The following is a 17,095-nucleotide window of genomic DNA, read 5'->3' on the forward strand; positions in this document are numbered from 1 at the left end:
CCGCCGCCGGGCCATGGGAGCGCGCCCCGCTCCGCCGCCGTATTTCACCGCCGCCGCCCCGCCCCCGCCCGCCCCGGCCCCGCCGCGGGGCGGGAGCAGGTGCCCGGCCCCAGCGGACGCGGGGACGGCCGGTGCCCCCGGGAGCGCCGGGGCCCCCCGCCTCCACCCCCCACACCGGCAGTCTTTTCCCCGTCGGGCTGCCGTGGGACGTCCAGAAGCCGGCCCGTGCCCGGTGACAGTCCGGGAGGCGGGAGACACCGGGGCTTTGTCGGGGCTTCTCGGCTCGCTGGGGTCCCCCGGGTCCTGTCCATCTCTCCCAGGGTGGGCGTGTGCTGCCCTGTGCCCGCCTGGCCGCCCCATGCCCACTGTGCCCACCCAGCAGCCCTGTTCCCATCCATCCCTCCCGTTCCCCTGCTGTTGCTCTGCCCCGTCCCTCCCGGGCACCCCATGCCTGTCCACTCACCCTGTCCCCACCCAGGCACTCTGTGCCCGTCCACCCACCCCGGTCCTCCTCAAGCCCACCCTGTGCCTTCCCAGACAGTCCCTGCTGGAGCCCTGGCAGGGCGTTTCCAGCCCACTCAGGCCCAGAGACACCATCCCAGGGTCCTATCTGCCATGGGGGGTCCCTCCAGCTTGGGAAGGAAGGGGGCACAACAGTTCCCGGGAGAAGGTCTGAGGCCAAACCCTGCTGCCGAGGGTAGCCCCAGGGGAGGTCTGTGGCCTTTTCTGTTCTATTTTTAAGCCCCAGTGGCCAGGAAAGCTGGAGCTATGGGAGGTGGGAAGGGAAGAGATGCCAGCAGGCAACACGATCGCCCGTGGGCTGCAGGTCCCAGGGAAATAACGGGCTCTGTGTCCCTGACAGGATTCACGTTTGTGTCCTCCTGGGAGAGCAGGGAGGCTGCTCCAGGACTTCCCTGCCCACCTCTGTGTGAGGTCCATTCCTGTGGTGTGAGGACACTGCTGGCCGGTCCCCAGCCCCATAGCGCCTGTCCCCAGCCCTGTGGGGTCTGTCTCCAGGGGATGCGGGATGAGCCAGCTGCCTGTCCCCATCCCCATAGCGCCTGTCCCCAGCCCTGTGGGGTCTGTCTCCAGGGGATGCGGGATGAGCCAGCTGCCTGTCCCCAGCCCCATAGCGCCTGTCCCCAGCCCTGTGGGGTCTGTCCCCAGGGGATGCGGGATGAGCCAGCCACCTGTCCCCAGCCCTGCCAGGCCATGCAGGTGGCAGCAGCTCGGCCATCAGTGGGAGCTGGGCTCTGGCTGGAGCTTCCCAGCATTGGTACCACTGAGCGTGTGAGAAAGCTGCTGGAGCGGGGCCTGGCAAATTAGCAGGGAGATGCTGCAGAGATAAGCACACAGAAATCCCGGCCCTGCCGGGGGGCCGGGTGTGCTGCGGTTCATCACTCAGCGGCACAGCACAGCACGGCAGCTGCCGGGGGCTGCTGTGGCGGCGTTCGATATCTGTTCATGGTCTCGCCCCTGGCTGTGCAGCAAGGAGCAGGTACCATCCCCACTGCGATGGCTGGAGCATGCCTGTGCTCTCCCTCTGCTACCCCACGGACCCTCCTGTGCCAAGGGGACCTTCCCATCTCCCCAGGGTGGGTTTTGAGGTGGAGGGGGTGAAGGGAATGTTTCCGCCCACCAGAGAGCCCGGACCAAGAGGCTGCCCCGAGGAGCAGCTGCTGCCAACTCGCTGGACAGACAGAATCCTGTTATTGCAAAGACCGTGACCACACAGGGCCTCACGCCTGTCCTTGCAGGAAGGTCCCTTGGGGCCACCTCTCAGACACAAGGCCAGCCTCTGGCGCTGGAGCAAAGGGCTCTCCCGCAGAAGCCGTGTGGCTGGGGAGACCAGCCCTTAATTGCCGAGTGCAATCCTGTTCCTGGTCTGAAGCTATTTCCTCAGAGGCCTTGGGCAGAGTTTACATTCCTGGGATGCGCATCCCCTTTCTAGGCAGCATGGAGCAGAGACAGGAGCAGAGAAATAATATTTGGACACTGGTAATCTGTGACCAGCAACATCCTCCTGCAAATGGGAGAAACATCCAGCTGGCCGGGGCCATGGCCACTCGCTTTCCCCTCTGCCGCGCTCCTTCCCCGGGGACCGAGCCTACCCTTCCCCAGCTGCAGGACAGGGCTGGAGGTCAATGCTATAAATGCACCGGCGTGTCCCTCGCATCGCCTCCCACCAGGCTCTAGGGAGCAGAGTTACGCACTTTGGGAACAAGGGACAGAGGAGGCTCAAGGGACGGGCCAGGGACATAAGGCAAACAGAGACATTTCCTTAAAGGGCAGATGCCTCCCCTGCTGTGAGCCCCATGCGGCGGCTGAGGGCTGAGAGCATCGCCTCGAATATGCCACCGCCTGCCTGTGCCACCTCCCTGCCCTGCTCCCGGTGCTGGGGAAGGAGATAGCGGGGGAATGATGGCACATCCCTGTTGCGGGTGAGCCCTGGCAGTCCGGCGGAGACAGGCAGCCCCAAGACCCGGTTGCAAACAGGCCACAGTGCAGCCCTGCCGGAGAACGGGCTCACCTCCATCCCTCCTACGCCTTCTGGGTGAGGGGCAAGAGCAGGGGCCCCGGCTGCCTGCGAGCACTGAAGAAGGCCAGCGCAGGCAGCCGCTCTCCCCCACGAAACCTCACCCTGCTCACTGCTGGCGAGTGCCCTCCAAGTGCCCTTTTCCATAAAACAGCCCCATTTGAGCATGAAAATCCCCTCGCAGGCGTCTTCTCCCTGGCAAAATCCCACCTTCAGCATCTCAGATGAAAAGAGCCCAACAAAACTTGTCCCTGTGTGGCTCTTAAGCCAACTGTACCCAGGACTTCCTTTGTCACTCGCTGAGCCCTTGGTGAACACCCCTGAAATCCTCAGGGCGTTATTTTTGTGCTGCTGCTATTTAGGACACCAGAGCCAGTCTGATCAGGGCTGGAGGCTTCCGCCAGGGGAACTGCCAATTCTCCCGTGCTCCAGCGCCCGGCACTGCCACCCCCTCAGGCTGCTGCTGCCACCTCTCCTGGCGGGCAAGAGTCCCCACAGCAGCTCCCTATGTCCCCCGCTGTGACGGGACTCCCAAGGTCAAAGCAGCACAAAGATGTAAGGTGCTGGACTCCTCGCGCCCGCCTTTCATCCCAGCGTGCCCATGTTTCACCCTCGGTGTTCCGTTCGATTGCTTTTCCCAGCGCTGCGATCCGGCTCTTAGACTCTCCTAAGCTCTCCTATCAGTGAGAGCAGACGACTTGGTTCATAGAGAATGTTGAAATAAACCAGCTCAGTGTCCTGCAGGTTGTGCCTCCACAGCGAGGACGGAAGGCAAAAGGCAGAGGGCTGGAGACTGGCTGTTTGGAGCTGTGTGTACCTACATGTCAGAGTGGCAACGGGGATGGGCAGGATCCCCATGGATCGGGAGACTGGCATCAGGGATGAGCATGGTCTGGTAGGGGCTTCCCGGGCACCAGCCCCACTGCATGGGGAAATCCAGGCCTCTCTGCCAGGAGATTGCTGCTTTCTCCCAGGAAAAAACAGGGCTCTCCAGTGCCCTTGCAGGCACATAGGGCTGCACCCTTGGATGATAAGCATTGTTCCTCAAGGAAACAACCTGCAAACAACCTGCCCGGGAACCTGGGCCCTGAAGGACTCCCCAGAGCCACGCCATGGTGGCTCTGACTCTGAGAGATGCCGGCGGTGGCATATCCCTGGCTCCTGGTGGCTGGTTGCTGTGGCGTCAGTGCCTCCTCCCAGCCCAGGTGCGCAGGGGGATGTGTTTGCCGAGGGGGAGCCTGACAATAGGGGGAAATGGGCCGTGCCGTGCACCTCGATGGCGGTGGCTCATGGCCCCAGCCGCTGCTGCCCGCGGCAGGCGGAAGCGTCCGGCCTTAGTCAGCCCCGGCCGCACGTGGCAGGAACTCTGCTGTTTGTTTTGGTTCCTCGGGACAGGGGGAATTTGGCCTCCCTGGGGACCCGCGACCGAAACTGCAGGCACCTGACAGCCCAGCCCCGCGCCTGGGGACAGCAGGGTCTGGCCCTCCTGGTCACAAGCACCAGGACCGGCCCATATCAGACAGGAGTTTTGGAGAGACATGGGATGGGCACCAGGGCTGCTCAAGGCAGGAGACCTGAGCGAGGGGAAGCCACGGCAAGTCTGGCTGCTGCTCCCAGGCACAGTTTAAATCCCTCACAGGGACAGGGATGACACCACCAAGGAGTGGGTCCCTGATATCCCCAGACCCAAGCCCTGGGAAGCCGTGTCCCTCAGCCAGCCAGTGCTTGAGGAACAGGGTGGTGGCTGGCAGACCCAGTGCCACTCAGCTTAACACTTGGTCCTTCAGCACAGGTCTAGTTTAGGGCTGAGGCTGAGCTTGGGGCAGGGGACAGTGTCGCCTTCCCACCAGGGCAAAGCTGCGGGCAGGCAGCAAAGCGATGCCAGCAGCGGATGGGAGGGTTAATGATGACCAGCCATCTCCCAGACCAGCCATCAGTCAGCTGTGCCCGGCAGGGAGGTGATGGAGAGCACGCGTTGCCAGGCTTGGCGCTTGGTGGCCAGCCTGGCCGCCCTGCGTGGCAGGGACCGGCCGGACCATGGGTGTTTGCAGGAGAGCACAGCCCCGGCGCAGGACGAGGCACCGGCGAGCCGAACCACAGCCCCAAGCATACGTGGGTGCCTACAGGTAAGTGTTGCGTCAGCAGCCTCTGCAGCTACTGCGCCAAAACAACAGCCCCTCGCACACGAGGTGCCGACAGTCTGGAGCAGGAAGCAGAGAAGCAGCACCCAGGGCACGGCTCACCCCGCTCTGCCCGCGCTCCTCTCCTGAAGCCCTGGGTGGGAGTGGATCCCCCAAGCCCCAGAAAGCCTGCAGGAATTTCCCCTCCGGCAGCTGCAGAGCGCTGCACTTGGGAAAGCCCAAACAGGCTGCGCCCAGGACAGACTGATGCAGCAGCCTGTGCATGACCCTCCAACCACCGGCAGAGACGAAACACCCCAGGCCCCCGCGGGGCAGGAGGACGGGGTATATGGCAGCCCCAGGAGGGACAGAACTCTCCCAGCAGGAGCAGAGCAGCCCCTTTCCCCAGGAAAGAGATGGAGGTTACTTTTCCACTGAAGAACCAAGCATATCCTGCACATCTATCGTGATTCATCTCCCTCGGGAAGAGGGCAGCGAGCACTGAAGAGAGAGGAGAGGCGCGCGGGCGTGAATCGCCTGCTGCTCTGCTGCTGCCCCTCGCCTCCCAGCACTCCCAGCCCGGCCAGCCGGTGGGCAGGGGCTGCCAGGCGCGTTTCTCCCCTGCCAAAATCAAACCTGATCCATGCCCAGCCCAGAGCTTCTGGCCGCTTATCATGTGGATGCAGTTCTCCTGCTTTGAGCTGTCATAATATTGACACAAAGCAAAATAATAGTGACGGCGAGACTCTGCCTGGCTCTGGAAGGCAAACAGGCGAGGAGACAGGGAGCAACAGGCTCCGCTATTGTGCGGGACGGGGCAGCAGCCTGGGCTGCTTCCAAGCCCTGCTCCCCGCCATCACGCCTGCTGATAAGAGGGGGAGATGTAGACGGAGCAGGGATGCAGGCTCCGTGGCACGCTCTCCCCATCAAGGAGCGAACGTGTGCATCGTCAGGGCTTCATCCCGGAGGCTTTCCCAGAACGTGGGCGGAGGAGTGGCTCATCTCTCCCTTTCCCTGAAACCTGGCAGCCGCTGAATAGCTGCCATCACCCGCAGCAGACAATGAGCAAAGCGAGCCCGGGGCCAGCTGCAGCGCCGGGAGCGCGTGAGCGGAGGAACTGCGGGGAGCTGGCCGGTGACCAGGAAGCAGCCCAGACTGCTGGTGTCACGGACCCCTCAGTGACCACAAAGCGGCCGGGATGCGCTTTGTCTCACCCTGAGGGCCTGGCTTCCTGCAGCCGCTCCAGGTTTGCTCAGGGGCTTCTCCGAAGCCAGCCTGGAGGGACAGGCCCCCGGCGTCACCTCCTCCCCGGCCCGACCAGCCTGCCACGTGCCCTCTGAGCAGGGGACAGAGCCACGGCCAACACCTGCGCAGTGCCACCCAGATTCCTGAGACACTTGTGCCTTTGGTGGCACCGAGCAAAGCCAACGCCTTTTCCGGGTACAGAGGCCTGGTGCTCCGTTAGCGATGCTGGGGCCAGCACCTCCCGCCCAGCCCCACGCCGTGCTCCCTCATCCCTCGTCGGGGCTTGTTTTCCTACATGACACGCAGCGACTTCCCACACTTCCCTCGCTTCTTCCTGACCAGCCTGGCCTTTGAACCGGCTGCCTCCAGCTGCCTGCAGCCCGAGAGGAGACCTGGGGAACTGCCGCAAGTGAACGAGCCGACGAGTGAGGCTCCACATCCAGGGGAGGCGTTTGGACGCCGGCTTCCCATGCCTCTCCCGGGGGTCGGGAAGGGCGAGGGCCAGCCCAGCCTGGGCTGCTTCCACAACGAGCCCTAGAAAAACTGTCCCACTTTCCGGCCTCGGTCTCTATTTTTAAGGCTCCGAAAAGGAAGGGGGCGCAAATGGCAAACTTGCTGGCAGCAGAGACGGTCCCTGGGCCAGATTCAGAACCGCCTACTCGTTTCCCGTAGGGATCATGGGCTCCATTGGTACCACAAGGGTCTGGCTATGGGCTCGGCCTGCCTGCGGGTGCTGCGCTGACGTGAGGATGAGCCAGCAGCCGTTTTCCAGACAGAGACAGGCGCACGTACACACGGGCTGCCGAGCAAGGAGCTGCATCAAATCCTTCGCTAACCTGAGGCGCTGAATCCGTCCTGTCGCTCCCCACAGCAAGCCCTGCCTGTTTCTCCTTGGCCGCTCAGGCGGTTACAGCAGCCGTGCTTTCTTGAGGATGACCAGTTTAGGGGACAGTTGTTACCAGGGTCACCAGCGAAGACCAGCACAACGCGTACCTGCAGCGTCAGCTGTGAATTTCAAGCATGCTAAAACTGCCTATGACTCAGGCAACGCGTGCGGGCGCCTCCAGACCCACCGAGCTGAGCTTCCCAGCTGTTCACGTACCTGCTTTTGATCATCAGCTGTTTGTTTGGGTTTTTTGTCTTCTTTCCCTGGAAGCTCGAGTTTTAAACGTGCATTCAGCACTCGGTTCAGCCCACCATTTCCATCCCTTTCACTTACTAAGTGACCTGCTTTCTCCCCCGTAGCTTGCAGAAAACATTGGTTGGCGCTCCCTCAGACCTTCACTCCTGCCTCCACGTTTGTGGCTGTAAGAGTTTTGGGCTCGAGTCGCCTCCTCTGGCCTTTGCGCATGGACTTTCCAAAGACCAATCAACTCACAGTGAAGATACCTTTGGTGCATCTTTCTCCTTAGACTGTGTTCCCCCCACTCCTATGCACTATGCCACCCTTAACTCAGTCACTCATGCTCAGCGAGTAGCTTAGGCACCCAGCAATGACCCTACGCTACTTCTTCCCGTTGTCACCTATCCAGCCTTCACAGTCTGTGCTGTGCTGACAGCCTGCCCTGTTGCTCCTGCTGGGCTGTGGCTCTGCTGGCTCTCGCCTACTGGCTCCTTCCCTTCGCCTGCGCTGAGTGTGAGCAGCTCCCTTCGCTTACCCGGGCGTTGCAGACGAGTCCAATTACTAGAGTTCAGCAAACTCTGATTCCCCTCCCTGGCATTTCATCCGGCCCACTTAACCGCCAAGAGTTTCTAATCCAAACAGCCTCCCAGCACACGATGTTCCAGTGCTCCAAGGCTCTACCCAGCCTCTGTCCTGCCTTCTCCTCCCTCACACGAGCACTTGGGGGATGACACTCAGCCCCTGGGGATGCAGAATTCACTGGGCTGAGGGGAAGCAGTGTTTCCAGCAGCCATCCCTGATGGGATACAGAGCAGGGCACCATCCTGGGCAGGCTGGCAGCTCTCCGAGATGAGCCGGATTTCAGCTCCTCTGCAGGCCCAGAAAACGTGCTGCCTTGCTCGGCCGGCCAGCTCATCTCCTTCTCAGCTCCTTTGCCCGCAGCACCAGCACTGTCTGCAGTCGTGTCAGCCTCCTTCCTTGCTTATGCACCAGCTGGGAAGCCGCAGCGGCCAACTCTGCCCCAGGGGACACGGATACACCCGGGAAGGGAAGGAGGGTGTGCTGTGCAGGAGGCAACTCCCTGTGGCTGTGGCAGGAGAGAGGGGTCCCACTCCGTAACACCCAGCAGCTGTGGACCACCAGGTGAGTCTCCTTCCAGCTGCCCACAGACACACATACGCACCCCCCACCACACTGCCCCTGCCACAGCAGCCAGTGCAGCCTACAAGGCAGCAAGATTTCAGCCGAGTATACCAGAACACCAACACGCATCTTTCCAACTGCCTTCCCCACCTGCCCCATGCTCCCTGCGCTACCACTGCTCTTCCCCACTCCCTCCTTTTCAGCCCTCCTGGGCACTCCTTGTCTAACTCACTGGCTCCTGGTGGCAGCTGCTGGCTAATTACAGCCAGATGTCTCGTAGCCACAGTCCCTCCGAGCAGCCAGAGCCCAGCGTTTGCCTTTCAGCTCTCCAGGGACCTGCAGGTTCTGGCTCAGCTCAGCTCCACGGGGCTAATAGCTCCCGAAATCCCCATTCAGAGGCTTTCATTCATGAAATACAAGGCAGCAGACCAAATTCAGGACTCTGCCCCTCAAGGGACACAGGACTGCTGGCAGTCTTTGACTAGCTGTGGCAGCAGTGCCCAGTGGAATGTGCTGGAGGGAACCGGGCAGGAACAGCACGAGCAGGGAAAAACCCCTGCAGCCTGGCATGGCGTTGAGAAGAAACTGCCCTGCAATAGTTACTGGGACTGGAGCAGGGAATGTAAACAGCCCAGCGTCCACAAGGAGGTCATAACCTCAGAGTCCAGTTTCCCTTCCTCTTCTCCCTCCTGCCTAATCTCCAAGAGCTGCTCTGTTTACTAGTGACATAAGTAAACAAACAAAGGAAAGCTCCGAAGCAATTATTTTTAATTTTTTTTTGGACAATTCACTGGAAGCTCCGGTCCCAGGGTGCTCGTGTGGGAGCAGTCTCTGCATGCCACAGCAGCTGGCACATGGCAGTGCATGGGCACGGCCAGCAGCAGAGGCAGCAGCCAATGGGCACGGGCAGCCCTCCCCTGCTTTGCCTGCAATGTAGCTGTGTGGAGGGGGAAAAGGGGGAACTACTTTACCCTGCAAGAACATGGAGCTGGCTGGGCCTTGCTTCAGGGAGCCTCCAATTTATGCAAGATGGAAGAAAACAGACCCCTAAAGCTGGGGAGAAGGGGGAGGGAAGGCAGTGAGGAATAAGGACGTTCTTGGTCAGCGCAGCAGGGCCCAGCACAGCTGAGCCAACAGCAGGGCAAACCTGTTACCCTCTACTGGCTCTCTCCAGGGGCAAAGGATGAGACAAGCTCATTGAGGAGGGAAACTCTGACTTCTGTCCAGGGCAGCAGCACCCCAAGCACAACCAGGCACATGGCCTTTCCCCAGGCATTTGCAGGACGCAGTGAGTCTCCTTCCCCAGGGTGGTAGGCGTTCTGGCTCGCAGGGGCACTTGGGGAAGCAGCAGGAGAAGAGAGGTGTGGAAGGACTCTCAGCTCAGCCCAGGTGATGGGTAACAAATCACCTGCAATACATCCTCAAGACCCAACGCACCAGCTGTTGGTACCTTGCTGGGGACCCAACAGGCCCTGGATGGCAGCTGGCTGTAGGGCGAGTCCTAAGAGAATCAAACAAGCACAAAAAAGATGCGATGAGCACCCGAGGCCCTTCCCTGCAGGAACCGCTCACTGAAAGCTTCCAGCATAAACGGGTTTGCTGTGATTTCCTAATCTAAAACAACAGGACACAGAGCAGAGCCACAGAGTAAAGCAGCACCGCAATGAGAATTACACAGTGGCTCCTGCCTGCTCCCTGGACACAGAGCTCCAGGAACTAGACACAAAGGAGCTACATTCCTGCCTTATCCAGGGCTGGTTCTGGCTCTGCCAGCAAGAACAATTGGACTGCCAGGAACTGCGCCTTTCCCACCTCATTTGCTTTGGCTCTTTGCGCCTAGAACACCACACGGTCCAAAGTAAATCCCTGCACATGGGCTCTCCCTGCTGCTCGGCACAGACGCGGCTCCCTGCCTCCTGCCCTGCCGTACAGACACTGTGTTCCCCCGCGCAGGCCCTTCCTGACGCCGGCATTCCCCTCCACGACGGCGTCAACGGCGGCGTGCTGACCAGGCGCCTCCCCAGGCGGCGGTAACCTTGCTGCTCCGCCCGCGGCGGACCGAGAGGCCCGGCCGGCACACACCTGCCGAGCTCGGACGGGGAGGGCCGTGACGGGCCCGGCGCCCACCTCCGGGGGCGCCTCCCCAGGGAGGCCGTCCGCGCCGCTCGCTCGCTCGGCTCCGACACCTTCACACCGCCACCACACCTCGTCCCCCGGCACCGCGACCTGCAGCCAGACCCAACCACCGCCGCCCCACCACGACCCTTCCCTCTGGGCCCGGCCCGCCGCCGTCCCACAAGCCCCCGCGCGGCGGGGTCAGGCGTCACGGCCCGTCTCCCTGGTTACGAGAGTTTCCCCCCCTCCAGCCGCAGCCCACTCGCCGACCTCACTTCTCATTGGCTGCTCCGCCGCCTGGGGGTGGGAGCACTTTCGCAGCCTTCGCCAATGGGGAAGCGTCAGGGCGGAAGTGGAAGCAGTGCGTGGGGCAGCGGAGCCCCGCTGGTCCGGTGCTGCCGTCGCCGCCATGCCGGGCGCCGCCGAGCGCGGCTCGGAGCTGTCGGAGCAGATCGAAGCCTTCGTGGCGCGGCTGCGGGGCGGCGGGGAGCGGCCGCGCTCCGAGGACACGGCACGGCAGACGCTGTCGCTGCTGCGGAAGATCATCGGGCATGGGCGATGGAGCCGGGCCGGTGAGGGCCGGGCGGCGGCGGACAGGGCCCGGCGGCGGGGGGAGCGGCGGGGGCGCCTCGGGGTCGTCGTGGGGTGGGTGCGCTCCGAGCAGTGATAACCGAGTCCCTTCCCACTTCCAGGGGAGCTGATGGATCTGATCCGGACAGAGGGCCGGAGGATGGCGGCGGCCCAGCCGTCCGAGACAACGGTGGGCAACATGGTGCGGCGGGTGCTGAAGGTCATTCGGGAAGAGTACGGCAGGTGAGGCGTCCCTCCCGCCGTCCGTGCCCCTCCGGGAGCCCAGTACGGCCCTCCCGCCCGGGGTGTTCTGCTGCTTCCGTGAGCCCCCTGTAGTTCCCATCACCTCTCCCGCAGAGGGATTCAGGAGTTTAACATCAAAGGAAACAAGCCGTTTTCAGCGTAGCTGATGGCGTTCCCTCTAGTGAAACTCTGCTCGACGAATGTGTCGTGGGGGGTGTGAGAACAGCCTGTGCCCTCACCTCGGGCTCTTCTCTCGTTGCCTTCCCAGGAGGGTCCATTCCACCAGAGCGGTAGCCGTAGTCCCCTCCTCATCTGCGGGCTGCAGCACTCGTACACAACTTCCCGTCAGAGCTTGGGGTGTCTTTCCACCAGAGACAGCTTGGGAAGCTTGATGGCGTGGCGTGGTGTGCCTCCTGCCTGGGGTTTTCCTTCCTCTCTGTTCACATCCAGCTGTGCTGCGCCGTGGGGATGGTGCTCGGCCTGGCCGTGCCCCCGCGCTCCCTGCCGAGGCTGAAGGGCTGCTTCTCTCCCCAGGCTTCATGGGCGCAGTGAGGAAAGCGACCAGCAAGAATCCCTGCACAAACTCCTGACATCTGGAGGACTGAGCGAAGATTTCAGCACCCCTTATCCTCCCCTCAGAGCTAACGTTATCGAAGCTATTAATGAGCTGCTAATAGAACTAGGTACAGATGAGTCTGAACTGCCTCCTGAGTGGACCTTCTCATGGGCTGTGACTGATGCTTCCCCCTCCTCTTAGGTAGAAAGAAAACAGCGAGGGTGTGGGAGGCTTAATCTGAAGGAACTAAGGAACTGAAGTCCTCTTTGGCTTACAGGGAGATGGGTGGAACATTGTGGAGGGAACAGCATGGGGGGGCTTTTGGCCTGTGCTCTTGGTCTTCTGGGAAGTCTTGAGTTGAGTCCTCTAAAGAAGAGTATCAAAAATACGCCAAGGTTGGACTTAATCCCTGTGCACGTATAACCTGACCCTTGTGCACAAAGCACTGCGATACATTTTTCTTGTTCTGCAATCTTGTGACAGATCAGGCACCCGACTCTCCTTCCGAGGCCCAGGTTGCCCTGCCTCGCCTTTCCACGTGGTTCTAGTGCTACTGAACTGTAAAACCGTTGGATTTCTGTCCCTAGTTGTGTGGGCATGCTGATTATGCTGACACGATCCACTCCCCTCGTGGTGGAGTTTTCAATACAGCTATTTCTATGAGTAGCTAGGGAGCACAGGGCATTCAAGGGCCAGTTTCTTGGTGCCTCTCCACCAGTAAAAAGAATGGAGAGAAAAGCTGCTGCTGCTCTACCAGTGCTCACAGTATCACTTTAGTAAAAAATGATCTTGCTGGAGGACAGCTCTAGCAGTACGTGTGTTGCTTTTCCTGGCTGCTTTTCCACTTACGGCTTCCTTCTGTTACAGAGGGCACCACTGATAACATCGCCATGCAGGCGCTGGAGCACATCCACTCCAATGAGGTGATCATGACCATTGGCTACTCACGCACCGTGGAGGCCTTCCTGAAGGAAGCTGCCCGCAAGCGGAAATTCCAGGTCATCGTGGCGGAGTGTGCTCCGTTCTGCCAGGTGAGGCCTGGGCTGGCTGTCTTCTCCAGGTGCTGCGCTGTCTCGCGTGTTTACTGAACTCCTGTCTCTGGAGGCAAGCTCAACGTTACAAAGTTCCTCTGCAGTGGAGAGATTGAAGGCAGCTTGTTATCCTACGCTGTGTCCTTCAGTCAGAGGGCTGTATCTGTGCTCCGTTGCTTTGTATTTTTGCAGTTCAGACAAGAACTGAGTGCTAGTATCTCTACAACTGCAGTGCAGGAGATATGTCCCAGGGGACCAATTGGATTCTGCCTCTTTTTAGGGTCATGAAATGGCTGTCCGACTATCTAAAGAGAACATTGAAACTACGGTCATGAGTGATGCAGCTATTTTTGCTGTCATGTCTCGAGTCAACAAGGTAAGGAGGGCTCCACTGGAGGAGGGAGTTCATGGTGGGTTGGGTGCTTAGGCCTCCCACGCCAGCTGCAGGTCCCAGAAGGGATGGATGCGTTTCTTTGAAGACTCAAAATTGTAATAGTCCCTATTTACAGCTGGGGTGGAGATTTGGTGTGGAACCCCAAGTTAGTATGGTGACTAACTACATGGTGATAGGATTTTCTGCCTTAGTGGCTAACAGGCAGAAAGGTTACAAGCAAGCCAGGAGAGCCTCAAAGGATTAACCTCAGTTTTTAAAGAAGATGGAACAAAAAGCAGCATTTTTCCAAAGGGGAGAAACTCCCTTTGCTTGTAACACAAGATGGATGGTGAAGGGAATTGCCAAGGTGTATCGTTTCGAACAGACCTGTTCTGTACTTTTTATAGAGGTGAAGACTTGGCACCCCAAACTGGGGGGAAAAAAAAAAAGTGCTCATAACATTATAAAATCCAGCCACACCCCATCTATATATTTTAAACTGCTTTACATTATTCCGATTTTACAGGGACAGTAGAACAACATGGAATGTAGCCCAGTTTCTGCTTGGTGTTCCCTGTGGTAGAACATACATTTGTCCTCTGAAGTTCTGTGTGCTGGCCTCACCATGCTGGAGTCATGCTCTTGTTAGAGAGGAACATCTCGGTGCAGAGCCAGTGCCAGATGAAACACATCAGGCATCCAGCTGCCCTATAGCTCCAGCCTTTGGCTGGCTGGCTGTTCTGACAAAGTTCTCATCCAGCAGGGTCCGAGCCAGGAAGCGTTCCTTCCCTAGTGTGCCATGGAACATGCTATCTAATGCTGATTTGCTTTTTAAGGTCATCATTGGTACAAAGACAATCCTGGCCAACGGTGCCTTGATTGCTGTGAGTGGGACTCACACTCTGGCACTGGCAGCTAAACACCACTCCACTCCGCTCATCGTCTGTGCCCCCATGTTCAAGCTTTCACCACAGGTAAGTACAGCAGCTCTTCAGGACTGCAGCTGCTCTACACAGAGGTGGGGGCCGATTTTATGCTTGTGGAAGCTTAGGGTGGAGAGCACCATCTGTCCCAAGGCAAGGTTGGTAAATCTGCCCCATCTAGTGCTGTTACTTCAGATAGATCCCCAATCCCCACCCAAATCTGGCACACCTTGGGATCTCCGTGTGCTGAGTAAGCAGTACATTGGGTATAAGGATGTAGACCACTGCCTACTACAGACTGACATCACCGTACTTATTTTTCTTCAACCACAGTGGGTTTCAAGTTATATTGTTGGTGTTGAAAGACCCTGTGTACTGACAGAGGGGGTAGATGATGGAGATGCTCTAAATTGTTTCTTACACTCAGTACTTTTTCAGTATTGTCAGGTGAAGTTGCAGACGGAGGAAGTCACTTTTCTGCTGCAGTTCCCTCGGCTTTGCAGAATGGCAGCCAGGTTATAAAAGGCTCTAAAAGCTCTGAGGAAAATCCCTTCCCCCATAGATGTTACAGAGGTTCTAGACACAGGCACTATATAATTATTGTAAACAGATGTAGTATCACCTGGCAAGTTGTCTTCCCCTGCTTTAGTTTCTTCCAGCACCCAGGATCTGTTTTCACTAGGATAATTCTTGACCTTTCTCTACTCTTTCTCATTCAGTTCCCTAATGAAGAAGACTCATTCCACAAGTTTGTGTCACCACAGGAAGTGCTGCCTTTCACAGAAGGTACTGGTTCTTCTTTACACAGACTGGTCAAGCGGGTTCAGACTATAATTTAAAAAAAAAAAAGTAATAGCTCACATAAAACTTAAACATAAGACTGACCTGTAACCCAAGACAGAAAATCCTTTCCTATTTTCTTAAGCAGAAAACAGTGCTGGGAACCGTCCTATTTTATACGTAACTTTCTATTACAGAAAGTACAGAAAAAGGATTTCCTTTGAGCACTATCGCTTCTGCTCTGAAATAGTGTTGTATTACAGGATTGTGATAATGATGCCAAACAGGTGGCGTTTTCCTGTGGGACAGAGCAGATGCCCCACACCGAGGATAGCTTCCTTTTCTTCCTATAACTCATATTAACTTCTTGAAACTTCGTTATGTGATCCACTTGTTGAAACCTGGTATCTCTGCAATGGGCTTCCCACACAAGCACCATCTTTAGAAAGGCATCAGCTCTCGAGCCCATTTTCAGACAGCAAAGGCTCTTTCAAAGCCCTGTTTCTATGTGACAAAGACTTTTGAAACGAAGATACCGGGTTTTGTGTAGGTTTTTGGTTTTGACCTTCCAAGCTTTTCTTTAAATAACAACTTTGGCAGCATCAGAATTCTTGTATTCTAATTACATACTGGCATATTTTTTTTTTGGCAATTAGAAAATCTACATCTGGGTTCTGAGGTTTTTATCAGTAAAAACTACCAAGAGAGTGCTGCCGTTCATCCAAGATTGCTGTATACCTGTAATTCAATGACATCAGTGAGGAAGCTGGGAAGCGTTCAGGATGTTCCAGTACTGACTTCAGGGTGGCATGTGCATAGCCAGTTTCTTCAGGGGCTCAGGAAGATGTGCAGAAGGTTAAATGTACTTTGAGTTGCTTTGTCTAATATTGCTGCTATTCGCTTTACAGGGGAGATCCTGGCAAAGATCAATGTTCACTGCCCAGTGTTTGACTACGTCCCCCCAGAGCTCATTACTCTCTTCATTTCTAACATTGGGGGTAACGCGCCTTCCTACATCTACCGCCTCATGAGTGAGCTCTACCATCCAGATGACTATGAACTCTAATGCTGTGAAAGCACGTCACTCTTCAGACTCTTCCTGTCTTTCTCTTCAGAAAGATACAACGGCTAAGTAAAGTGTACTTTGTAAAGACGGGTTGCTGTAGGCAATCAGTGGGGAATTTACTCAGCAATGTCTTTCCTACCTAAAAGCAACAGAAGGCAGAGCTCTTGTACAGGTATTGATCCCTGTGCTGTGTTAGAAGCCACGTGGAGCTGCTAACCCACTTTGATTTTGAGGCAAGGCAAATGTGGAACCCTCAGGGGCAGATAAGCTGTTACTTCAAAGTATGCTGCAATAAAGGCTGTTTACAGTGATCTTGCTGTTAAGCATGTTTACCAGATATGGTTATTTTTGTTTCTTTAACTAGCAGGAGTTTTACCAGTGTAGTGAGTTGCCTGCACCTATGATACAGTAGCAGCCTTTAAGGTGTGCTTTCACATATGAACGTCATTGGCGATTTTCTTCAAAATGGATGTTTTTGATAGAGATTTTTGACAATTTTTGATGAGTTGCTGAAATACCAGCCAGCTTTTTTGTACACAATGCTAGAATGGAAATTCCATTCTTGATGAAAGGCAGACCTTCAGAAGTCCTGTCAGCCAGCTTGTTCACCTCTCTGTCAGTAGGCAGAGCTCAAGCTCTTGCTTCACTTATCGTAGTCTGAGGGTCTTTTCTCTCCTGTACTGCTTGAGTGACTCTGGTTATTCTTCTTGGGTGGAGATCTAGTCTTATTCAGAAAGTTCTTGATTTTTGTGACGGGCAGCATGGAACTCAGGAACTCTCAGGCAGATGACTTTTCCTTAGTTCCTTTTATCAATATATGGCAATACACTACACCACAGTTAAGGCATCAAGTGAAAGTAGTTTCCACTCCTTGTTTTGCTTTTGATTCAGCAGATGTCAATATCTCTCTGATTTAGTTTTAAGTTAGATGTATGTGATTAAACAAAGACATCATCTTTTAGCGTTCTGAAATAAACTCTACTCCTTTACCTTAGACTGAGACACAAAATAGAACTGGAACCTGTAAAAAAAAAGTCTTGACTATTGTAAAAAATGCCTTGGGTTATTTAGTTATTTCTGTGTGGGTAAGTTTCTGTACACTGAGAATGTGGGGCTATGCTGGGATTTAGAAATCTCTCACTCAAGAATGCAAACTGCAGGGAGCTGGAGAAAACAGCCGGGTGTGTCATTCATTGCCTAGTTAAATAAAAAGAATGTTTTTTGATCCTAAGTTGGCCTATGTGTACTGTGAAGCTGGTCACTCCTCATTC

The 17,095-nt window shown here is 56.8% G+C and overlaps 1 protein-coding gene across 1 annotated transcript; it reads left to right on the plus strand.

Annotated features, from left to right (window-relative positions):
- Window positions 1-10,610: 10,610 nt before the first annotated feature.
- EIF2B2 (eukaryotic translation initiation factor 2B subunit beta) lies at window positions 10,611-17,055 on the plus strand. The gene is made up of 8 exons (XM_074585285.1): window positions 10,611-10,854; window positions 10,975-11,095; window positions 11,630-11,778; window positions 12,519-12,682; window positions 12,963-13,058; window positions 13,892-14,029; window positions 14,698-14,764; window positions 15,667-17,055. Exons 1-8 carry the CDS (start codon window positions 10,692-10,694, stop codon window positions 15,822-15,824), a joined length of 1,056 nt encoding a protein of 351 aa, XP_074441386.1. The 5' UTR covers window positions 10,611-10,691; the 3' UTR covers window positions 15,825-17,055.
- Window positions 17,056-17,095: the final 40 nt, after the last annotated feature.

Source organism: Larus michahellis, chromosome 4, assembly GCF_964199755.1.
Source record: "Larus michahellis chromosome 4, bLarMic1.1, whole genome shotgun sequence".
NCBI classification, from domain to species: Eukaryota; Metazoa; Chordata; class Aves; order Charadriiformes; family Laridae; genus Larus; species Larus michahellis.